This window comes from Bombus pascuorum, chromosome 14, assembly GCF_905332965.1.
Source record: "Bombus pascuorum chromosome 14, iyBomPasc1.1, whole genome shotgun sequence".
NCBI classification, from domain to species: Eukaryota; Metazoa; Arthropoda; class Insecta; order Hymenoptera; family Apidae; genus Bombus; species Bombus pascuorum.
The window spans coordinates 6,512,503-6,537,380 of record NC_083501.1 but is presented as its reverse complement, the minus strand read 5'-3'; the positions used below and the strand labels follow the sequence as shown (position 1 = coordinate 6,537,380).

At 35.5% G+C, this 24,878-nt stretch overlaps 4 protein-coding genes across 6 annotated transcripts; 2 read left to right on the top strand and 2 right to left on the bottom strand.

The window, feature by feature from the left end:
- Positions 1-263: 263 nt before the first annotated feature.
- On the bottom strand, positions 264-1,624 carry LOC132914073 (uncharacterized). Its single transcript, XM_060972878.1, has 3 exons — positions 1,232-1,624; positions 930-1,144; positions 264-853 (listed from the first exon to the last, which is right to left on the bottom strand). The coding sequence occupies exons 1-3, from the start codon at positions 1,534-1,536 to the stop codon at positions 390-392; spliced, it is 984 nt and encodes a 327-aa protein (XP_060828861.1). The 5' UTR covers positions 1,537-1,624; the 3' UTR covers positions 264-389.
- A 97-nt stretch (positions 1,625-1,721) lies between these two features.
- On the top strand, positions 1,722-4,594 carry LOC132914067 (ELMO domain-containing protein 2). Its single transcript, XM_060972868.1, has 2 exons — positions 1,722-1,862; positions 2,402-4,594. The coding sequence occupies exons 1-2, from the start codon at positions 1,816-1,818 to the stop codon at positions 3,297-3,299; spliced, it is 945 nt and encodes a 314-aa protein (XP_060828851.1). The 5' UTR covers positions 1,722-1,815; the 3' UTR covers positions 3,300-4,594.
- On the bottom strand, positions 4,077-5,951 carry LOC132914068 (thioredoxin domain-containing protein). Its single transcript, XM_060972869.1, has 6 exons — positions 5,653-5,951; positions 5,148-5,336; positions 4,923-5,061; positions 4,673-4,834; positions 4,433-4,558; positions 4,077-4,341 (listed from the first exon to the last, which is right to left on the bottom strand). The coding sequence occupies exons 1-6, from the start codon at positions 5,780-5,782 to the stop codon at positions 4,203-4,205; spliced, it is 885 nt and encodes a 294-aa protein (XP_060828852.1). The 5' UTR covers positions 5,783-5,951; the 3' UTR covers positions 4,077-4,202.
- An 882-nt stretch (positions 5,952-6,833) lies between these two features.
- LOC132914070 (uncharacterized) lies at positions 6,834-22,150 on the top strand. 3 transcript variants are annotated; one of them, XM_060972870.1, is made up of 8 exons: positions 6,834-6,976; positions 7,049-7,410; positions 9,240-9,484; positions 11,697-11,828; positions 16,920-17,022; positions 17,096-17,288; positions 21,275-21,356; positions 21,583-22,150. In XM_060972870.1, exons 3-8 carry the CDS (start codon positions 9,332-9,334, stop codon positions 21,727-21,729), a joined length of 810 nt encoding a protein of 269 aa, XP_060828853.1. In that variant the 5' UTR covers positions 6,834-6,976; positions 7,049-7,410; positions 9,240-9,331; the 3' UTR covers positions 21,730-22,150. The 3 variants fall into 3 exon arrangements, with proteins under 3 accessions (XP_060828853.1, XP_060828854.1, XP_060828855.1); XM_060972871.1 differs by having other exon boundaries at positions 6,834-7,410; XM_060972872.1 differs by lacking the exons at positions 6,834-6,976; positions 7,049-7,410 and having other exon boundaries at positions 7,424-9,484.
- The last annotated feature ends 2,728 nt before the right edge of the window (positions 22,151-24,878 follow it).

Here is a 24,878-nt window from a genome sequence, read left to right as displayed (position 1 = left end):
AGGTCAAAGTTGTTGTACAATTGTAGTCTTGCAAAATTATATAGTATGTGCCGGTAATCCTTCAAAACTTTTGCAATCACTTTCCGATATCCGTAGCCCTTAGAGAAGCGTAGACATCTTGCCTTAACTTGAATGCAACTGCGTTATGAAAATTTCTCATGATGAATGGAAATATCCTTCACGGAGTAACAACATGAAATAATGTAAAGGTATGTATATTTTTGTACGATAGATTATTTAATTATTCAAAATGTGGTCTAAAATTAAAATTTAAGATATATGTAAATTGTAATTCTGATTCTAATATGTGAGAAGTAATACGAATATGTGTATATTAAATGTATCCCGAAAACGTTATGAAAAGTATTATTATAAGTATGGGGAGAGATTTATCCATAAAGTTTATCTATTTTTGTTGGATCGTCGGATTTGAATCGAGCAACGAATATTTCTGGCGCCATATTGACTTCCGCGTCTATCTTTTGCAATGTGTGACGATTGAGCATATTATTCTCATTAAAAGTATTGAGTTTCTGGGCATTTGCAGCAAAATCGGTTCTTCTGATTGAGTCACCATGGTTTTCTTCGTCGAGATACCATTGTGATACCATTTCTTTCAGCGGTTGCAAATGATTCACATTTTTTTGAACTTTCTCTAATTCCTCGTTACAGAGTCGTTCCACTTCCATCAATTTCTGCTTATACGCGTTTGCTATCATTTTCCATCGGGCATTATAACGCTTTTCCGCCTGAATAAATGAGTATTCGTCTTGATATTTAGCCAAACGTTTCTCATATTCGAGTATTGTCAATTCTCTGAACGCATCCTCTGAGGAGATATCTAAAACATCCCCTGTACCATAAATTAATCAATCCGTTATTAAAACATTATTCAAATATTTTACATCTCGTTTCCTAAGAAAAATTACCCAAATTGTTAGATAATGGCGATTCGGCAGCATAGGCTGCTGCAGCTGCACGTGCGGCTGCAGTTGCTTCTTCCAAAGCCAATGCATCATCCTTTTCACGTAAAAATTGCAATTCTCCTTTTTCTTTTTTCCAAAGTTCTATTTCCTTCCTTAATTCTTCTTTTAAGTTCCTCATTACTTCACTGAGCGACTCTATTCGCTCCCGAAGAATGTAGCTATTAGTTACGAAAATTATTCAATATAACGTGTGATATTTTTTCTTTTTTTTAATTGATAAAGGTTTTTTTTAACATAGCGTGTACTTTAAATCTTTATCGTCTTGACCATCTTCTAATGACTGCGCGCCCTCTAAAATCACCGAGTCTTCTGGCTGTTCAAGAACAGCTGAGAGTTTTTCTAATGAATCATCGTTCTCATTTTCAGAAACACGATCATAATTTGGCAACACGCTTCCTAGATCCAATGTTAAATCGATGTCCGCTTGATTCTTTATCCTTTGCTCCTCATTGGATAATTCTATGCATTGATTGTCAACATTTTGAATGCTGTCGGTATTGCTTGAGCTATCTGTTGAAATTTCTGTCGAAGACTCATGCTCGTTTTCCATTTATGATATTTTCTTAAAATTACTGATTTGACAAACTTTCTAATCAATGATGGATTATTTAAAATTCTGGTTGACTGAAGTTATTTCACTTTACATACGTCATTTTTTGATATGACATTGTTTTTTCATTATGTCTAAGTTACTATAAAAAACTTGATTCCATATATGTTTATAAATATCATACATTTGTAAGGGTAGATATTCAAGGTGATATAGTAATTTTATACCAATTGCCTTATAAGGAAGATAAAAATATTTAAAGTCGCTTCACGATTGTCTATGATGCTTCGTTCTAAAAGAAAATCTCCTAACTCTATACAACGTGGGTATGTGTCTTATATTGAATTTTTGATACAGGATGACTGTACCGGTAGTGAGTAGTGAGTGACCTCTTCTGCTATCGGTACTATGTTAATTTAGTAGGTTATTATTGATTTCTCTTTGCTCAAGTTAAATATTTAAGAAATCTCAATAATTTTTCTGTAATAGCAGCATAGAAGTCGAAAATTTGTTAATTGTAAACAAACTGAACAGATGAGATTATTTTCCATGTATCAAAATTAAACTTTCTGTCATACATGTATATTAGTTACATTATTGCACAGGTTATGTGCATTGATTTTAATTGTAATGGTGAAAACAGGAAAACGTATTTATCGAAATACGTTTCAAAGTGTTAATTTCCAAGTCTCATTATTTTAAATTAGTGACAGAACCTGTATATGTCGAGATACGATGACAGGACGAGGTTAATTAGCATTTGAATATAAAAAAATTTTGTACTCGAATTTTTCCTGTATCAAGGTTCTTAATTATCAGAAAACATGTTTATATACTTCTGGTCATTGGTGTGCTGGTATTTCAGACCGATTGTAAAGTGGTTATTAAGGCACACAACACGAATGTGTGAACTTCAAAGAATTTGTTATGGAGAATTACCTGGAGCACCGAGAACATTAGCTGTAGAAGAATCTCTTAAGTTATCTAGGAATGCTAATATTAAAACTCTTATAGTCTACTTGAATGATCTTGCAGATCAGCATGCAATCACAAAACAGACAAAGCAAAAAATTTTGAAGGAAGCTATTATAACCATATTGGTGACTAAGAAAGTAAATCCGACAGCTCATCCTGACTTTGCCAAGTCATTTGGTAAATGTATAGAACTAATTTGGGGCTATAGACAACTTTGTGTGGAATGTGAAGAGCTTAGAAAAACACCATATGATGCTGACAATTCTGAGCATGAGTTCCTACTATTAAAATTATGGAATTTGTTGATGCCTTATGAGCCTTTAGATGCTAGAGTTACCAAACAGTGGCAACACATCGGCTTTCAGGGTGATGATCCAAAAACAGATTTCCGTGGAATGGGCATTTTGGGATTAGAAAATCTAGTTTATTTTGCTCAAGAGTATCCCAGTGCTGCAACACACGTGTTATCACATTCTACACATCCACGTTATGGTTATGCATTTGCCATAGTGGGCATAAATTTAACAAGCATGGCTCTAAGATTATTAAGGGATGGAAGTGCCAAGACTCATATTTATAATTCTTCAAAGGGTTTTCCAACAATTCGCGCATTTCATCAACTTTACTGTTATCTTTTCTATGAATTTGATGGATTTTGGATTGATTCAAAACCAAGCAATATGATGGAATTTTCATCCATACAAGAAAAGTTTGAGAATAGTATCAGAATGGCATTAGCTGACTCATCTACTGTCTTTAGGATAAATATATCAATTGATAATGTTTAAAATAGATGCAATATTTTCTACTGATGAGTCTAAAACTATCACAGAGAGTGAACATTTTCTTATTACAATGCACAAAGCTACTTGCTCTGATATATGTAGCACAGAGTGTCTTGTGAATAAATAGAACGTCATTATTGCAAATTATGAAGAATATAAAATATAAAGCAAAACATAAATATTCTGAAATAATTAAGTTACAGACAAATACAAAGAATCTTGATGCATTTGATATTATATTTTTACTTTATTTTTCTACTGGTAATAAAGGTAATAAAGGAATTATATGTGTTACCTAACGAATGTGAAGAGGTTCACATATAAATTCATTTGAAATCATTTATTTATCATAAGTTAAAGTACAACGTTTACCCAAATAAATATATTACTTTCAATCTACTTTTATTTTAAATAGGTATATGTAAATATAAAATTTTATTATAATTTTATTATATAGATTCAGATGACTTTCTTGGGGAAATGCATATCATGTTTAGTAGATGCCATCATGTGTGTAACAGCAATAATTTTTATTCAATAGTATTTATTGTAAAATATAGGAAACATTTGTGTTAAAAAAAGATTAGACTTGCAGTGACTATTATAGATATTTTATACGAAATAAAAAATGCAATTGTTAGAGATAAAATATATATATATATATACATATACATACATATACATATAAATATATATATATATATATATATATATATATATGTATATATAATTAGGAAAATAAAAAATTATGCGAATTGTTAAAAGTATAAAAATAAGAGATTCACTGTAATTAAGAACTTTATTCATCTTATCTATGTATATACATACATTGTGATTTGTACAAAATCATGATCAATAATAACTTGATGCAGTATCCATAATATATGTCTTTGATACACGAAATGGCTAGTCCCTTTTTTGTGCCATTTCAGTTGTGCGTCTGAATTTAAAAACTACGAAAATTATAACAAATACGCTGATCGCTATGCTACTGATCCATGGTTTTTCACGTAAGAAAATCGCAATTGTATCTCCAAGATCATCGCTGAAACGGGAACATATTTATATCATAATTGTACTACACTAATATCCATGTACAAAGAGTTGAATCTACTAATAAATGTGTTCAAACTTACAGTCGGCGTCGTGGTACTGGGACAGTCTCAGCATGCGCATTTTTATAATATTCTTTTGCAAATGATGTAAAAGAATTAATGTCGTATTTTGGAATCTGATAACGATACATTTTACCATGTCTAAAGCTACAAGTACAAAATAAATTATGTTAAATATTAAAACATCATATTGTATCATTAATTCTGTTTATTATTATAGCATTTTATGGTTTGCTTACTATTTATCTCTTATGTACTTACAATATAAATTCTGGAGTTTCATAAACATTAAATCTTCTTGCCGTGGATGCACCAGTTGTGTATTTGTCGATACGTGCTACATTAACCCTTCGTTTTAGTTTTGCACCTACAGCCTCCCACCTTGGAATCAGTCTACTACATTCCACACAGTCTGTACTGCCACTGTTTTTATAAAAGAATTGTACTTTAAATATCTGCCAAATAAGAAATATGCATACATACAAAACATTATGGGAAACCTAAGACTTACAACATAACAAACCAATCCCCGGTTGTAGCTCCAGTACTTGCTTGTGTTAGATGTTCAAATGTATCGTCAGTTAATTCCTTCACTGTAGGTTCCTTGTTTTCACTGAACATAGTTAAAATTTCTTCAGCATTCAAAGGTCCTAAAAAAGATGATTAAATGGAAATTAATAAGTTAATAAAAGCATTTCTTATTAAGATATATTATTTTTAATGTTAATGACTATACCATCATATAATAAAGGCACACCATGCCTAAAGAACACAAGTGCTGGTTCTTTATCGTCACTATAGACACGAAGCAATTGACTGTCAATAGCTTCCACAACCCAAATGGATAAAGAATTTAGATCTTGTATTAAATGAATCATTTCATTCTTATAGTTATCACACGTTGTGCATTGACGCTGTTTGCTTGCTGTAAATATTATCCGTATTTGAACATTTTACATATAAGAACTGCTAATTGAATGAATTATAATTTTTAACATGAGAGAGTCAAGAAAAAGGGAATTTAAAAAAAGATAAAAGTTCAGTTAGTAGGTTATGCCAAGATTTCTTTAGAGCGAATTTTATCGAATTTCTCACTAAAAATATTATTTTTATTGTGATATTATATAATTAAATATTAGATATTATTTATATTATAAATAAACTTAATATCAATTATCATGGAAAATGTTCTTTTATTCTGATAAATGAAAAAATACGTGTAAACATTAATCAAAACTTACTAAAAAGCGCGACTACATATTTCTCAGTTTTTATAAGATTTATAAGCTCTTCATCACTCACTGTTTCGAGATTGGCAGAGTGAACGCCAACGAAACTACATATCAATATGAAAAATATTATTTGTAACATTTCGTATTGAATTAGATCAACAGTATTGGCTGGAATATTTTTACCGACAATCTGTTACACCAAAGAGGTTAACATGTTCTACTTCATCTTATTTCATTCTACTCTGGAGGAATTGTTTGAAATTCGAGAAATTGTAATTTATTTTCTGTTTTTGCCAACGGGTTAAGATCAAGTAGATTATTCTGTCACTCATAACTTTTCTCAAGATTTATAAAATCTTTATAATAAATAATTTTTCGTAATACTACATATTAGTATTTAATGTACATGATGTATAAAAGCAGGGAAAGAATTACGAAATAATAATATTTCACTTTATTTCATTGAATATAGAAGTGGTTAAGATAAAAGTTCAAATTTAATGTGTACAAATGTATCCATGTTCTTTTCAAATCTTTGCTAAAAGATTTTCAGAACAAGTATCATTATTTTTTTGTATTTTATTTTTCGAACTTTTCTTAATTTGAATTTGAAGCTCACATTGCTTGCTTTTCATATTCCTAAAAATTTATACGTATGCTTGTAAATCCCTTTCTGCAAGCAGCATGACAGTAAAGTAAATATAAGAAAGATACTTTAGCAGAAAAATATGCTTTACGTGTTCGTGCGTAGTACGTTTAACAAAGAGAACAGGTGATTTTGTGCAAATAATTGTATTCCAGTGATAGTTTTTTTCAATCTTTTGTCGCAAAACAGTTTCAGATGATATTCCATTGTTGCATAATATGAATCACAAGAATTTATTTCCGTCCTCTGAATTTACGCACTTAGATTTAAATAATCTCGGAGATTTTTTACAAATTATATCATTAATGGCAACAGTAAATATAGCAATTATATAATTAAAGAAATATTTTTCAGCATGATAGTCGTGTGTACTTAATAGATCGATACTATATCTAATTATGCAACGTCTGTTGACATTTAATATCATTGAGATATGCAATATAACTTACTATCGACTAATTCCACAAATTGTATACCGCAGAATTGTACAAGTTGAAGTCAGAACTAATCTTAGCACGCAAACCTAAGTAAAAATGGACTCGATTAATATATTTGAATCAGATAAATTATATGAATGATATAATTGATCATTAAGATCTTGATAAACCGCAGTAGCTAACATAGCAAATCCACACCCACAATTTTAGTCAATAAGTTCTCATCACATGGCGCAAACTATTTTCTTGAGTAAGCATACTTTAAATATTTTTAATTCTGAACCAATGTAGGTTGCCTTTGTAATCGCTGTCTTGATGTTAGGGGTGCTTCCGTGAAACTTCACGGCCCTGGTCACGAACCAGCAGTCGAAGGTCGAGTAGTATAGTGGTAGATGGTAACGACGTGAAACGTGACGCATATAGTAACAGTGTACGTCGAGGGGGATGTACTGGTATGTGGAGTGTAGAGAATCGACGTCGGGAACCAGCACAGGGTGGCTGACTTCGTCGAAGCGACGCGACGTCAGGGTGGATTCGCGGGGTGGTTGGTAGTCGCGTGCTCTCATCGTCAGGTGAACAACTTTTGTATGGATATAATCGGTTTACCAAATATTTTTCCGAGTTACTGTTACCCGTATCGGGATCTAGCCACGTCTCCGTGACACGCAAAACTTCTGCATCGTCGTGAGTATTAAAGTTAATGTTACCTTTTGCAAAATAACGGTGCACGAGCTCGTAGAACAGGAGAATGTTAGAGCTTCGGTCTGATTCTAATTGAGGGTAACGTGCACTTTATCGAATCAATGAGCGTCCCTCAAACGTTTAAAGAATTATCTTGCATTTAAGGAAGATAATCGGAGACAATTACTCGAAAACTATATAAGTCATGCGATTACGTAATTTACATATGTTCTCTCCATTCTCATAATAATTGAGTGTTTAAAACAGTTTCCTATAGTTATCACAAGTAGTATATTTCTTCTTCAATGATGAAGGAATTTCTTTCCCCTTCTTTGCAGAGGAACTTGTCGCTACGTAATCTTATGCAGAATGTTTTATTCAAAGGTATTTAATTTTTTAACAGTTATCTCGAATCGAATGTATGTTCTTACTGTGTTTGATTCAGGGCAGAGAGAAACGATTTTGTGGCTTATTTGAAAGTAAAATGTTTAGCATTACAGAACGCAACAATTGTATATACATTGTTAATGGTCTTAATATTGAAAAGCACGTTGCGTTGAATTCCTCGTGAATTTACTCGTCTACGTTAATTTGAAAAATCATTACGCTTTTTTAAATATGAAAATTCTTTTATTAAAAGATTCATTATATCCGAAAAATTCAAATGTACGATGATAATCTTTCATTATAAAAATGAAATTTTCGAAGCACCTCGTAATACGACCGTTGTTTCCACATAAAATGATATTGATGGTTTTATGCAAACATATCCTGAAGTTTTTTTTCATTTTACTCCCAGCTATTCGCATTCCCCGTTCGAGTACGTTATGAAAATATTTTTATGGATAAATCGAACGTAACATTCTTTTATGTTACTCGTATTTCTGTTGAATGTGTTCCGAATGGAACCAATTATCAAAGATAAATTAAAAATTTAATTAATATATGTATATTAAAATTAACGATAGGAGGCAATGATTATATTGTGAAAATGAACTTTGCCCGCCCGCTAATCGTTCTTCTCGTTGTATTTTCTGTTTCAAGCCAATCAAATTAGCGTAGTTATTACCTAAACTTTTACACCGAATACGTTTTATGCCATGTTAAAAAATGAAATAAATGAATTTTTCGTACGAGTCGCGAGATAAATTTTCATCATACAGAAATTCACTTATTGTTAGTAAAATGTTTCATCACGTAAAACATGTTTACTTGTTGTTTTAATTTCAGCTATATCGTACAAAAGTCCGGGAACTTTCATTGTAATTGAAAATTATTAAAAACATTGAAAGATCGATTGTAACATTGAACTGGAAAAGAATAGAAATAAAAGTATCGCGCAAATCAGCGAATGACTCTAGGCATCAATATTCCTATGCGAGAGAAATTATTGTATAGCCATGCAGATTAGTATCGTATTTTCTTTCATAGAATAATACCTTGTTAAATCGATAACAGATGATAACGGAACCAAGTGCCTTGTCATGCGACACGATGCTGTCACATTATCTTGATATTGTCTCTTGATATTGAATATCTGCATCTGTAATTTCCTCGATTCGCCTACTTGAAGATAAATAGTAAACATTTCAAGTTCTATCATTGGGAATCAATGTAATATTATCAAGTGTGTAATTTTATCACTATTATTTGATAGTATCTAATCAATTAATAATTACTCAATAGTTATCAAGCAAAATCTTTTCACAATCTCAACGATTAATACACTAGGAAAATTACAAGAGTTTTGCAAGAGTTTCAGCAAGAGATATAGATAAAGCAAGCTCGTTCGTTCTTTAACCACTTTTGAGCAATGTCCATTTGATTTTCAGCATAACTGCTCACGTATGTAGCACGTGTTCCCTTACACGCGATGCTCGTGATTTGTTCGTCCTTTTATTAAGAGGAAGACACCGGGACCGAGATGGCGCAGGATATCCCGGAGGCGACGTACGTACCGGAAGTGGAGGAGGATGCGAGAAAGGAACGAGAACGGCGGGCTGTTGAAGAGGGAACGGCCTCGTGGAGACGACGAAAGGAGGAGTTGCAACGTCAAAAGCACCGTGAACAGCGAGAAGTATGCGTCGTAAATGACTATTATGTTAACTCGAGCACCGTTTATGTCACTGGCCTTTGCTGACCACGAGCCTCTTTGGCTTTACCAATTTCGCTTGGTGTGGTTGTCGGCGATCGGATGAAGATCAACACTGTACTTTCGTATCGGCAACAATCCTTATTTTTTCCCTTTGATGGCATTTCTTCGAAAGCTCGGCAATAACCGTGGAGATTTACGAGGCCGTGTAAAAGATTCTTCACGCTACAATGGGATTTCATGTGGTCACAGCCATTCAAGCCCTGTAAAATAGAAATGGGGAACAATATCGAGAATGGTAGATGGCACTTAGGCTTGTCATCATAGTTTATTGCATGAAAATAGTCGAAGAGTAAAACAGTATGTTCTTGGTTCTCTCTCGACTGTAAATTTTGCCAACAACGTTTGATACACAACTTAATGGAAATGATTTATAGCGAAACGTTTTATTAAAAGGCACTAAAATTTTCAGTAAAGTAGTTTATACCTTGCTACGATTCAGATTTCGTTGCAATTGAAATGTTATTCCTTTTTTTTTACGTGGCTCGCGAATGTTAAAGCAAATCGTTGAGCGTAATTTGTATAAACCGTATCATTAGTAGCTGTGCTGTGTAATTACTGCGTATATTTGCCTTGGTAGTTGTAAGAAATATTTCACTAACGAGCGCAAATGTTTTCACTGGTTTTAATGGAACTCGCATGTACCTTTAGTTATTGTTAGTTGGACTACATTTTTATCCATCATTTCTAACGATATCCAATGTAAATGGATTATATTTCTTTCACTATGATGAATCGCAAACTGTTAAACGACAACTAGGTTGACAGGCAGGCATTTCTATTACATTAAAATAGGAGACCATTATTTAGTATGATTAAAAGCAGATGAAAGTAATAACTCCTTTAGTTACGTTCCTAAATTTTCTATGGGTTTTAATGATATATAAAAGATGATAAAAAATAAAAAATAAAAATACAAAACAAAATAGTTGCAAGGTTTAAAATTTGTTTTTTCAATATAATCTAAAATTTTTTGATTTTAGTTCTAATGCATGTTTTAGAAAGATGGAATTTCTCTTTAAAAGGATTGTAAATATCCATTTTATCACAAAAACGCCAGAAATGTGTATTATCAGTGTGAGCTCGAATTTTTTTTTTACTACAGAGAACAATTTCTGATAGGAGATACATATGTGTGTAGTGGCTAGCCCGTGAAATTCAATAAAACATTAAAATATTCAATGTTGTAAAGTGCATCCGAATTACTTATCTCGAAGCGCCAACGTTGGATTAAGAACAGTTGAATATTAGTAGCATGCTACAAAGGCTGTGCCGAGGAATTTTTCTCTAGATATTAATAAACAGGAGCATTTATCTGTAGATTACAGTGATGAATCAAGATGAGAATTCCAAAATCCGTGAACTGTACCTCTTGTGCGTTAAAAGGCACGTCTCATTGCGATGCTCACAGAAAGGGATTACTCGACATTCTAATGAAAATGTTTCGCTAAAACCGAGTTAGAACAGGAATTTAAAGCGGTTCATTTTCTTTTTTGTTTTAAATGGCATTTATTAAGGTTTAGCATTATTCAAGTTTTTTCTTATATAACTCCGTAATTCTTTAACATAGAATTACGCGGGAAAATATTATAAAATATTACACTAAGCATTAAGGTGATCTTAATGCAAAATATTAAAGTCAGTTTAATGCTATTCCAACGGAATATATTCGGGCTTTAAATTTTCCATCTGCTAAAGTATATTATCAAAATATTAACGTACTTGTAACCGTGTTTTGGGAAAAGTTATTATCTCATAAGATTTCACTGAAGAAATATTGATATCCATGGTAAGCTGGTGAAAAGAGAAAGTTCAGTTTCGTTCAAATCTTCAACAGATTTATAAAACCACGCTGAACGGTATTGAAGGAAACTTCGCCCTTTAAAACTGTGCGGACAATATGGACTGGATAAGCGCTCAGTAGAATCAATCTGTGTGGCGTCAGACAAGCGGAACGCGCCAGTACAGTATTCCCAACAGTGTTACCTATTTTGGATACATTTATTTTCATGTTAATTCTAATTAGTTCACATATATGCTTTTACATTTGCCTACACTTTTTCATTATTAAAAGGTAGAAATTTGTAAATCAATCAATGAAGCAACAAATTAAGTAATTGTTTTTCCCTTTTTACAGCTCCAGCAAATCTTGGAGAACTATTCGCCTTGGGGTAAACCAGGTGGCGGTGCTCCTTGTGCCGCAACCCTTAGAAAGAAAAACGTTCCTCTAGAACCTCCGGAATTATCAAAATGTCATAATTTCAACCAGGTAAAGTTTTAAACAATTTATGTACCATTTAAATAAAAAAATATCGAACTTGGATAAAGAGATATGTCATAATTTTCACTACATTTGACATAAATTCGATCGTCTCTGACTAGATAAGCATTGACATTTTCTATGCGATACGTGGTTATTCCCTGCTTTTTGCTATTTTTGCTGTCATTTTTACGTTGCTACACTGTCGATTCGCAGGCAATGGATTTCTGTCAATCAATGACATTCTCTGGTCTTGATAAAAAGGTTGTTGCATGCGCAATATCTTTCTTATAGACACTGGGATTACTGACCTAATGATTAAAAAATACATGCAAATAGTCCAAAGTATGAATGAAATTATTAATCTCGAGCGTAAATATTTAAACGAGCTCTTTTTGCCGATTTTCGAGCTTTTCAATGTTCGTAATAAATTTCAATTAAGGACGAATTAAAAAACTTGCCACTCCTACCGCATCGCAGACATGGACAAAATCGCGATAATAGTGAATATATTTTCGCAAATTGGATGCTATTCATTCATTATGAGTGGCGTTAAAAACAAAAATTTGTAAATCGATTTCACGGGGAAAACACACGCGTCGAAGTTACGATTTTTATTAATCAATCACATATTTAAATTTTATTAATTGATTTTTTACAGTCACTCAATTTTTGCATTAGATTAAAGAGTTTTAATCAACCGACCGCTTGGCATTTTTGAAAACGTTCATTGCTTTTTCATTAAGTATTTTAATATTAATGCATGAAATGCGCCAACAATTTGCAAAGACATGAATTAATCATTCTCAATCTACAGTTTTAATCATAATCAGCTTTTCAAGTAGATACGGTTAATTATTATCAATAATTTAACCTATTATTCTTGTGCTAGTGATTTTGTCATTGTAAGTAAATATCTAATTATACTTTTCTAATTCATTAGAACAAATAATCTCATTTTTCTTCCAGCGATACCTTACCTTCTATCCATTTAACGTACTTTACTCTTACTAGAGAGCTTCTCCTGATTAAAAATTAACAGAATCATACGAAGCAGATGAAAGTCAAAGTTCTTTTATTTTTAATGAAAATGAAATTCTTTTAAAATTCCTCTGTTAATTCAATCTGAATGTTATAATTCACTGTGTTACCTAAAATCCTGAATGAAATTTGTTTCGCTCGCCTGAAGTAACGTTACCATGTTATCCATACCAACAACTTACCAAAGCAAAAGCTGTGCCAGAAGCCAAGGACGATGAGTTCACGAAATTCCGGGCACGAAAATCTACGAATAATATTATTCCTTGACGTGACGTTATATACAAATACAGATGGAGGAGAAAGTGGGACAGAATCGAAGATTGTTGGGAAAATTAGGGCGCCCTTGTTTGCAGAAAACAGCGAGCAATTCGCGTTGAAGGATGTCGTTCTAACCCTTATTATCCTGCCAATTACGAGAACCATTATCATCGTAAAGATGCATTCGCCGTTGCCCGATAATAACCGTGCAAATGTTTGCCTCCGATATGTTTCCAGTAACGTAACTAACCCACGATCGTTCGTGATCGTGATTCGGGATCTAGTTCACGAAGATTATTTGCAATTCAAAGTTATGATAAAAAAAGATAGTATGCGACTGTTGTTACGTCTCACATATACTGGTCTGTTATTTTCTGTTTAAAACGTGTGATCGTGGAGTGGGTGTTTTATAGCAGTTCTCTTTATAGCCTCTTCGACTAGCAAATGACTTCGATCATTTCAAGAATACATTCAGTATTATATGAAGATTACAGAAGAAGAGTATGACAATAAGACGAGAGTACAAGAATAAGACAAATTTCCTGGTTTTCACAGGAAAGTTATTTTAAAATAAGGAATGAATTTTTAGTTAGTTTTCGAATTCAACATGTATCTTTTGATACTCTTCATAATTTTTAAAATATCGTCTGTCATAATGTTAAGATATCGTTTGTCTTGATAATTATCTTTGGCTTCTAATCGTCGTACTTCATATATCTTAAGTTTCATTTCCGTTAATGTTCTCTTTGATTAAAAGTCGAATAAATTCTTCGAAAATCAGTCCCATTGCGATTAATATCACGATGATGCCGTAATAGAGAGTGGCTGATAAAAAAGATTCGTTGATGAAAAGATGGTGGAAAAATTGGAAGGTAGCCATCGTTATCGCGGTTGTACCGATAAGATCCGGCGATATTGCCATCACTCGATGACGGTGCCTTTCATTAACATCTCAAGCTGCTTCGAGCACGAAACCTTTCCGCTATCTCGATGGCTTATCGATCGGATCATATTGATGTTCTTTACATGCTTAACGATTGTTAGATAACGAACTTCGAGTAGATCTTTCTTCACGATAATTCTCGATTGGTAAGATAATTTGCTTGTATAACTTCTCACAATTTTGTATTAGATCGCAGGAAATTGAGTACTATACGTTCATCGAGAAACTTATTATTGCAAAAGCTCGATGTTTCTTAGAAATCTTTTCTTCTAAGCAGTAATTAGTTTTAAATAATAATAATTAACGTTTCCAATTACCGACACTTTTCGTAATCCATTAAAAGTTCAGGATATTTTCTAGTTGCTACAAAGATGAAAAGTTCGTGTAATAATAACGTAATACTATAAACGTTGGGAAATGAGCGAAGTCCGATCGTAGTAGTTTGCGTAAGAGAAATTTCGTAATGGTCTTTCCTTGTACAGTAAACGTGAAACACCTTTTTCGTGGCAATAACGTCGATAAAGAGAGAACGTCTACATAGTCCGTTTCCGGTCAGACCGTAGACGTATCGTTCCCCGATCACGTAAAGTTAGAAACGTTTCTACTAGCTTCAGCAAGAAAGTCAATTTCTCCTGCAGGGAGACGCGAAAATTTCCTTGGAAAATTCCAACGAAAAATAGACCGTAACGTCGCGTTGTCCCTTTGTTTTAGACATTAGTCATTCTGAATCGACCGTTGAACTTTCTTTTGGGAATTACATGAATAAGAATCGACAATTTGATAATGTTGCGAGATGAATTTAACACTCGGACGTTCGTATTTCCTTCGAAGAAAATTCCAGTGACATGTATCGGGAAAGTCATGTGTACAAAGGTGTCTAAATGTGTAACAAGTAAATGGTCTATTAAAAGTTTATCGTAATGCTCGAGTGGTGAATTCATCTCGAATATTAGGATACAAGGGGCAATGATTTCGAGCACGTGCTTGAATGCGAAGCAGCCACCTTGTGGATGTAGGAAACGAACCTTGGAAACTGCTTAATATGCTATGACGCCGTGTGCTTAGCTGGCACCGCTCTGGCCGTGGGGTCGACCTGGTCCGGGTGGAGTTCCTTGGAGGGATCCCAAGTTGCTGGGTGCGCGCTTCCTCGAATCTCTGGTACGCATATTCCTCGATGCGTTAGGTACTAGGACCCACCAACGATCAGCTTGTTAGTCAGGCTTTGTTTCTCGTTCTCAAATTTGCCTGTAATTAGGGACTTTGGGTTTGTGTTCTTATAAATTTCACATTTATGTTTATTTATCCCCGGTCTGTTTAATTTTCATTTATAGCTAGGAATCACCTTAGTATACACCGATCGTTCACTCGTTCATAGATTCTTCTTACCTGAACGTTAAGATTTGTTGGAAATTGGCTGGAAAGTTGTACATAGGCTTTGTTCGTACACCTTCGTTCGTATCTATACACTTACATGGAGCTTGTAGATCGGGATTGCATGAGCCATTAGCAAAGGGAGATTGAATCCTCCGAACCGTACAGAGACGAGATCAAGGCGTGCTGGATTTTCCGTTTAAATTTTTACGACTTGTGCATACGCAGGTTAAAGTCCCGTGATAGAAACGAATGCAACGACGCGTACCGTGTCGGTAGGAACGGCTGTAGGTTTTTCTATCGAGCTGGAATATCATCGTACACGGTGGGTGTTGGTAAACAGCGTTTGATGTGGAAATTAGCGCTTATATGAACATGCTTTCGAGGCACAGCGGTTGCGTTTCCGTGGAGACGCGGCTTCAATCGAGCACGCTATCCAACCCTAGTCTCCTTTCGGGCTTTCCTCTGCCTCTTAGCCTCAACTTGGTCAACCATCCTCAAGGACGAAACTCTTAATTTTTAATTAACCGCCGTAGCATCCCCGAACGACAAACACATAACTGTGCCACGTTACTGCGTAATTGAACGATCCTCTGACCAGCTTCTACAGCCCGAAAGTTTAAACTGAAATTTATTAGCGCGTTCCACTTCAGCCAAGTTTACTTCTTCCTGTACGTAAACTCGTCCTCTCACTATCACCCTTCCTACTCCCTGTTTCTCTTCATCCTTTCCACTGGAGGTCCCCCGGCGCGTGAATCTTCCTTCATCTCTTCGAAACCGTTACGTTTTCCCTCTTTCTCGGCATGAATCTGCTTCCGGGCATGAATTTATGGAAGGTTTTCTGTTTTTCTTCTTAATAAACCACATAGCCTTACTGTAACTAACCAGCTAACTAGAATGACGTTGATGAATGAACGATGCAACCGCGTTAAGTCAAGCCTAGACTAGCTAAGCGATTACTGATTATCTGATGATAGATTTTTCTTGTCAGCTCTATTGCCCTTCCTCGTGATTTACTCTTTGATTTTCTTATTCGTTTTTAGTTGTTTCAAGAATTTTTCCCTTTAATTAAGTTTTCAACTTTCTGAGATTTGTTCTTTCCTTTTTTTACTCGACATTGCAGATTGAACGAGCGATAGTTTCAGTGGTTAAGTCAACGCGAATCAAGATACGATTCTAATTTCAGTTTCATCGGATTTCGACGAACGATACTCAATAAATGCCGCTGTTACTTTTATCAAGATATGCATCCTAACTAGACAGCGATGGATTTAGCAAGATGTAAAAAGTTGGTAGACTAGAAAAAGTTTGAAAGATTATATCTAATGGCACTTTGTTAGAACACTGCTACGTTGCTAGATGTTAGAAGCGATGAACTCGAATCGAAGACGCGAATATCAATGAACTCCTGTCTGACTTAAGTCGATTCGATTTGCACTGCACAAGCTGCATCGGTTGCAGCGAGTCATCACGTTGAATCCTTTCAGGGCTGGACGAGCAATTCGACCATCGAAAGGCTACACAGAAGGAGTATTAATCCTTTGCCCGTCACGAATATGAACAAGTTCTTTGATGATAAAGCAGAACCAGGTAAACGAATGGAAATTCTCGGTGTCGGCGTGGGAAGGTCAGCATCCGGTTTCTAGGTCAGTCTATTTCCTAGGTATCGCTACGGATATGCAGCTGATACAGGATTCAAAAAATCCCTACAACGAGGAAGTTCAGGTGTACGAATTGACCGGGGGTGTGGAATTGGTCCCGCTTTTAACTAGCAGACGATATTGCTCGCAAACGCAATCGCAAAACAATCGTCACGTTGCCACCGATGCCACTCGACCTGGACACACGATAGACCCGTACGTATTATGTTTTGGGAATGAATTTTCTAGGTACTCGTTAACGCTTTATTACATGCATCATTTTCATTTCTGATATTCGACTTTTTATACGTTTTCGTCCATTCTTAATTTTGTTATTGTACTTCTGCGTTTTATCTCATGGATCGTTTTGATTTGTGGATACATTCCCCATTCACGATTTTTGTTCTGTTGCTTGGTAATGAATAATTTTCAGTTTCCTCGCCAGGTGTTCAAAGTTTCATTATCGTGTCGAGTTCAATCTCGACGTGTCGAAAGACACGCCATATCAAAATGCGACGAACCATGAGCCTACAATGCAGGTCTGGTTAGCGTTGTTACGCTACTCGGAGGATGTAACTGCATTACAGCAGTAATCAACCCATTGACCCGAACTCTCTCGACCTCGACAAGTTCAGCTGACGGTTCCTCTTTAGCATCCCTCTTCCTCTCGAATGTTTGTCAACGTTACAGTCTGTCGCTCTGTATGTTCGTCAACAGTTTTGCTTGCAATATCTTCTCGCTCCTCTCTCTAATTTTCCTCTAGTTTCAAGGTGTTTCGGCAACTAAGTGTTGAAAAATCGTTCGAGACGGCTGCCTCGTCGAGTATCGTCGTTCACGTCAGTCATTTCCCTTTTACTTTCTCCTTGCACTTTAAGATATTGCTTTTCTTCTCCGCCTCTCTGTGATCTTACGCTTTCCGTGTTGTATTATGACTCGATTCGTGTAATACGAAACGAGCGTAAGCGCACGACTAATTCTACTTGAAACGCACGCTTGTTTAAAGAAAATTTATTTGCGACAGTTTAAATCGCTGTTCGTTAGAATTTGCACATCTTTGAGGGTTTTGGCGGTTTTCAGATCGATCATAAATATTTTTCATTGAAAATGTTTTTTGAATCCTCTTATATCCGCGTTATAATTATATACCAATATATTAATCATGAATTTGAAATGTCAAAGACTGAGAGGATTTTCCTCTCGGGAATAATGTGTCTTGAATAATTTAATCACGATAATAACTACTTTATTGGTTCAATCAAATATCAGCCGTAGAATATAGAATTGTACAATAATATTTTCGTAGATTCTACAATTATAGAACTACATTTGCAGAAACTAAAATTATATCCTACAGTTATTCTATAATTTTAGATTCAAGATCCATTATTCCTGAGAGGATAATTTTCTCAGTCTTTGACGTTTCAGATTCATCATTGGTATATTGATGAATGTTTCTCTTCGCTGACAACATGCACGTCTATGACTTTTGAATCAGCGCAAACTTCCGTCAAAGTTTGCACATGAAATTTTGCAAAGTAGCGTTATTACGTTGTCAATTAATCGTTTTGCCATTCTGTTCTCATTGAAATAATATAGTGAAGGGCATAGGGAATATTGTTTTATCATGACGTCGTTGTACCGATTACAGATAGGAACACTGAGAGACTAATGTATAACGAGACACTTTGATAGCGTTTAATGGAATTTTGTATGAAGCAGCCGCTAGCGGCGTGTTACGTTGTTTATAATATGATTGGACGTCAGCAGAACACTGTGCAATTAATCATCGTTGATTATCGATTCCTTCGTAGAAGAAAAGGTGACAGAATCGATGCGATATATTTTTCTTTACGCTCTAAAATGAACCTTTCGATAATCGATCATTTTTAATCTATTACGCCATTGTCTTCTTTTCTTTCATAAAATAACAGCGAGAAAAGAAGATATGTAGAGAAGGAAAATTCCAGAAATGGGTGTTCTAATTCGATTCTTGCGTTCGTTAATGAAGGTACTCTTATCTCGTAGATCGATTCTTGAGGAAAGAAAAGATAGCGGAACAATGTCTCGCACTTATTTCTACTGTCAGTCCAGCGACTAAACAAAATTTCATGTTGAGCCAAAAAGATACAGTCAGCAAACCTCCCAACAGTTTCTACCTTGATCTTGTGTAACTTCTTTATAAAGTTACAAGTTTAAAACAAGTATCTCTGGAAAATAAAAAATTCTTTTCCATTGGCTCGTTGCGTGTTTCCTTTTAATTAGTGGTTCGTGTTCCATTTCAGTTATGCAGATTCTAAATATCTGGAAAGTTGGAAGTTGCCATTTTGCAACAACTCGATAGAACTTCAATTTATTCCGAAAGTTTTCTGATCGTTATAACCTCCGTTGTTTTCGTTGGTCTACTTTCGATTTATCTTCTATTCTCTTCTTTATAACACGGAGGAAGATTTCTTCCAGCTAGTAAAAAGCCAACCCATCCCAATCGCAAGAAAGAGGGATTAGCCCTTGTAGAATAAAAATATTGCACTCTCATCGGAGTTTCTGGACTTTTATCTGCATAATGTCTCGCACGCTAGTAACTATTAAAAAGTAAATACCCTCAGCGAATCGCTGTCCGACGTAGTCTCGTAGGGTAACGTCGCGCTTATCTCTTCTTTGAGAGGCTGGTTAAATCTTCCGGGACAGACGGACAAGGAATTATTTCAAATTCACGGTTGAATTTTTAAAGAACGTAAATTGATTTTTATAATTTTTTTATAGTACTTTATTCATTTTACAAAAACAAAGAGCAAAGTTGTTTCATTACATTTTATCATGAATTTTATTTACTTACTTTTACTGAATTTTTGCATCATCGTACGAGCCTCTTGTAAATTGATCAAACTGATCAACTTTTAACAATGTCTTTCTACGATTTCCAATTCAAATAGTAAAGTTCAACTTGCATAATAAATTCCAAGATAAATTAACAAAATAGTTTTCTCGGTAATATCACTATTTTTTTTGCTTTTCAATTTATGAAGTCGAACAATGTGGGTTCTGAATAGTTGATGTTGCATCAGTTTTACATTACTGCATGAAATTTATTTGCTCGCGAGAAAACATTGATAAAATTGCACGAAACTACGGTACTTGGATAATATTCGCGTAAAAAGTCAAGTATGGTTCACAAACAATATTGCAATAGTTTTCTGAGAGCTGTAGAAGTTTGTATTGCGGCAGGTCTCTCTCGTAAGTGGAAGCGCGGTAACAAGTAGTTGGCAAACGTGTTTGCTTCATACATTAACGTCGTAAAAAAGGCTGCTATCGTTGCGGCGACCATTGTTTTGTAGACACTTTTCTTGCTTCTTACGATTCTCTTAACGTGCTTTCACATTACATCCTGACGTTTGCCAACTTTTTCAACAACGTGACTCGATGAAAGTTTTATAGATTCCGGTGAAGTTTATCGGAGAAATAGAGAAGAGTTTTCCTTTCAACAAGAAAGCTGTTTCAAGAGCCGTTCTTTTTTCCTTGTTCGCCATTTATACTCTACTTTGTCAAAATATTAGTCTGCTTTCTGCGGTGGATTTTAAAATCCATTCTAGCGGATTAAAACTTATTTTCTTGTATTGAAAATAGCATTTAAGAGCATTTGAAAATAGCCCGCGTTCGTTTTGAAGTGAATTTCACAACATTGGTATTATCGTAACTTCCCATACAAATCGTAATGAATGTTGCGGCCATTATCTGAACCGGCGAAATCAAAAGTTATCGTCGGAATATTTATATCAGCCGTTGCAGGCGAAAGCCTCACCTGCGACTATCCGCAATTGCACCGCAGTTTTCAATACGTGCGAAGCGATTATAGACCACAATTTTGGCTGTTTCTGATCGAATGTTCGATCGATAACTATCATTTCCGGTTAAACGTTTTGGGAAAAGATGTTGTTCACGCACGAGCGGCCTTCTTTGAACACCAAAAATTCAGAACACGCGTGATTCGTTTCGGTGAAACTTCGATTTGTTGCGTTACACGAAACACGTGTCCGGGATGCAGGAGTAAAATAACGCGGAGCTTTCGTGTCACATTCTTTTTCATTTGCCAAAGTTATTCGGATCAATGTGTTTGAAAAGCAAGAAGACGTAATGAAAGTGAGGAACGAGCGGAATGATATTGAAAATATTGAAATCTGCCAAGCTTATCTGCGTCGCTTTTGTAGATTGCGATCGTTGGAGGTTGAGAATCGCGAATACATCGCTGAACTCGCCGAGCAAGTGCAACGAAAACGAGAGAAGGCATTGGTAAGTGTATTGCAATCGATAACACGCCAGACTAACTCGATTTCTAATCAACAGACGACTTGATAAAATCAAACGATAGCGTACTATGTTCGAAGGTAATATCTCCAATTTTTGAATGAATAATAATGTATTAGCTACTTTGAGATTTCATTAAGTTTCGATCGGCAATCGCTTAATTGGATTCGATTCTACGATATAGCTTGTAAAGGGATGATTTTTATTCCAGGAGGAACAAAAGATTGAGTTGGAAAGCTGTCGAAGACATTTCGATACCTGGAGAAAGTTGTGGGGTCGGCCGGGTCACGGTGCACCCATAGATCACGCCCATCGTAACAATCTCTACAACATTCTCTACCATCCAGCTATCTATTGAATTTCTACTTGCTGCACTGTGCAAAATCAGAACTGTATCTTCCACTTTCTTTTCGTGCAATGGAGGAACTTGTACGAAATCTCTTTATGTTACGAGAAGAATTGCTACAGGGCGAGCAACTATAAAAGATAATAGGTTCGCGATTCTACAATACAATACGACGATATAACGACGGAGTTGCAGGTTTCCTAGGAGAATAGATCTAGGAAGAATGGAATTTAGTAAGTCTTCGAGTTGATAGAGAAATGATGGGTTGTTATGAAATAGTTTGAAGCTGTTTGCAGTGAAACAAGAAGAGAATGAATCGAAAGTTGTGGATCAGAAGCGTTCAGCGTAACACGATGTAACTTAATAGGTGGAAGTATGGAAATGATGATAATGTGTATGATAATACGCGAAGCAGTGTATGCTGCGAAATTAATTAGAGATTTTGTAGAATGGAGAATGGACCGCGGGGAATGTAGAATTAGTTAACAAAATTTTCATTGTGCTTTCGAGTTTCACACAGATTCACGTTTTTATTGTTTGACACCGTATCTCGTTATTTTGAAAAAAAAAAAAAAAAAAACAGCAGAAATAGCATGTTTTAATATTTTATATGCGTATTAGGCACACGTCGCCATAAATGTATATCGAACTAGCTCAAATTAACCGTGTTTGCAAACGTACGGAAGACGTTCTATTTTGAGTTGTTTTTTAAATATTTTGTCTGCCCATAGAAATATGGAAGAGAAATCAGTACGAGTGGTTTTCGCAAGGTAATACATGTCGAATCGAGTGAGAAGAGATGTCGGGTGAGCTATTAAATTTTATGAAAGCTCTCCAAGAGCGGGAGACGTTTGATAAGGTAGAAACGTGCTACGATTGACCACATTTCAAAGGAGCAATCTCGAGAGAACGTGACTACCCTTCAAACCGATGATTTTTAAATTTCATGAAAGCCAAAGAATTTGGATCTATTCGTATGCGTGTGTTTTGTGCGTGTAAACGCGTTGACTGATCCAGGGATTCCAACTTCGAAGATAGTCAAAAGAAATGAATCGCTGCTGTCGATACAGCTGTCCTCGAAAACCTTTATTGGTTGCTTCGGTTCACGAGCATCAAAGGACGAAAGCTAACGGGTGAGAGGAGAGAGGAAAGAGAAACAGCCGGGCTTATAAAACAGTTTGCAATATCACATGCCATGCTAAATGGTTGTGCGTTTGAACACGGCGTTCAAAGATCTCCAGTGTTCTATAATATTTCAGGAAAATACTCGATAGAGGTTCAACCTGAAATGCTCCCGTTACTTGTGCTGCATTGAAATTAAACGAAATTGCATTTAAACGATCTGGGATACATAAATACAGATATGATTAAAAAACAAATTTTCGCTTTATTTTACAAACAAGATATAAAGTGGGAGAAGTAATATCGTATAAAGTGTACCTTTCACATCCTGCAAGTTCCATGTCTGTTTCCTCGTTCCTGTAAAGATGATTTCTTCCTATTTGAATATTTATTGGTAAGACATTGTAGATTACTCGAACGAAAATAGTTTAGTACAAAATATACGAAAATTATTTCTTCGTTAGAAACACTGATTATTATTAATGAAAGCACATGTAAAGTATAACGAACCTAACTAACAATAAGAGAGTTATTCAATCCTTGAGCAAACGTTTGCAGGTTTCTCTATTGAACATCGGCTCAATAATACGTTAATTAAATTTGCGATTAATGATCAATTAGTGGTCAATCTGAGAAAAAGGACAGAATTCGCTCGATTCTACTGGACGTCTCGAATTTAATTTGGATGTTGTTCCGACAGCACGGTGCAGTTTCTATTCCTAAACGTGTACCTTTGTTCCGCCGCCGGGCATAGAGAACGCTAGTTTCATCCTTTCCAGGGTACGTTTTCCTCCCCCTAGAAAGCCACGGAATCCAGCGCTGTCGCGCATCTCTCTGGTTACGATCTCTCCGTCCGAGCCGCAGCCACCGCCGGCCGAAAGCTACGCTTTCCCCATTGTCTGACTATTGTATTCCGTTACCACTGTGTGTCCGTTCGTTTGTATAAGAGTGATTCATTTTCCGCGAAATATCAGTTCCTGCGCCGCATGAATTGCAACTCGCACGACCGCGTAAAACCGCCGCGCATTGCCAACCCTTCCTCCCTTCAACACATCCACCCCTGTATTCCACCCTTTTCCTCTCGTTGTCCTCCTCTTCTATATCGTTTATTCATTTCTATCTCTTTTCATAGAGAGCGCGCATTGTCGCGAAATTGGGTCGGTCGCTTGCCTGAAATGAGATACGCGACCAGTGTCGGTGTCGGTGAAAATTGGTCATTGCTATCTCGTTTTCTCCTACATTTCCCCCTCCCCCTTTTTTGTACCCTCTTTCTTTCGCGTCCCTGTTTGACGCGTATTTAGGGAGCGACGCAGAATGGAAAAACATCGCCCTTCCTTCCGGTTAGTTGTTCGTGGAAGACTCTTTAATTTCCGGCTGAACATTCGAGGAGAGCCGAATCGCAACCACGAATCGCGTATCCCAAGTGTACTTGGCATTGTACCCTTAAACAGGGATTGCAAAGCTATCGTATGAATTTATTTTTAAAAATTAACAAAGGTTCTACAGTCCTGAAATAAAAATTCCAATGTATATTTATTTACCAGCGTGTAAATAAGTTCTATGTATATTTATATATGTAAGTTTAATAACATGAATTGGAAGTTATATTTAAAAGATTTTTTTATGATAATCACACAGGTAATGGCGTCGAATGGCGGATATAATTTGCCAGCACTTCTTCCACTCGTCCTAGAAACGTCATCATTTTTCCTATGTCCTCTTCTTTCTGGGCCATACACCATCTCCTTCCATATCAGTTGGATTGTGAACGCGACATCGATAACAAGTTTGACAGTTTCGTGTATGGATACGAATATCTGCTCGTATATTCCGTTCGCACGTGACGCTCTTCGCGCATAGAAAACGCATGTGTATCGCAATAGTATATCGATAATTTGGTGTGCGTGGAATATAGTTCTCGCGTGTGTGCGTTACCTTTTTCTTTTATATGCGAACGAAATGAAAACCTGGATTAAAGGGATACTTTTTGGAACCTGAAGCAACATCGTATTATGGTCTACGAACGGTGAGTCATAATT

Excerpts from the sequence above, each read along its gene's own strand:
- LOC132914068 (XM_060972869.1), bottom strand. The coding sequence starts at position 5,782 with ATGTTACAAATAATATTTTTCATATTGATATGTAGTTTCGTTGGCGTT. Across the intron at positions 5,337-5,652 it reads ATATGTAGTCGCGCTTTTTA|CAAGCAAACAGCGTCAATGC; the intron begins GTAAGTTTTGAT and ends TAATATTTACAG. Across the intron at positions 4,559-4,672 it reads GAAACTCCAGAATTTATATT|CTTTAGACATGGTAAAATGT; the intron begins GTAAGTACATAA and ends TTGTACTTGTAG.
- LOC132914073 (XM_060972878.1), bottom strand. The coding sequence starts at position 1,536 with ATGGAAAACGAGCATGAGTCTTCGACAGAAATTTCAACAGATAGCTCA. Across the intron at positions 1,145-1,231 it reads CAAGACGATAAAGATTTAAA|CTACATTCTTCGGGAGCGAA; the intron begins GTACACGCTATG and ends CGTAACTAATAG. Across the intron at positions 854-929 it reads GCCATTATCTAACAATTTGG|GGGATGTTTTAGATATCTCC; the intron begins GTAATTTTTCTT and ends TTTATGGTACAG.
- LOC132914070 (XM_060972870.1), top strand. The coding sequence starts at position 9,332 with ATGGCGCAGGATATCCCGGAGGCGACGTACGTACCGGAAGTGGAGGAG. Across the intron at positions 9,485-11,696 it reads AGCACCGTGAACAGCGAGAA|CTCCAGCAAATCTTGGAGAA; the intron begins GTATGCGTCGTA and ends CCCTTTTTACAG. Across the intron at positions 17,023-17,095 it reads TGATGATAAAGCAGAACCAG|GTATCGCTACGGATATGCAG; the intron begins GTAAACGAATGG and ends TCTATTTCCTAG.
- LOC132914067 (XM_060972868.1), top strand. The coding sequence starts at position 1,816 with ATGATGCTTCGTTCTAAAAGAAAATCTCCTAACTCTATACAACGTGG. Across the intron at positions 1,863-2,401 it reads CCTAACTCTATACAACGTGG|ACCGATTGTAAAGTGGTTAT; the intron begins GTATGTGTCTTA and ends CTGGTATTTCAG.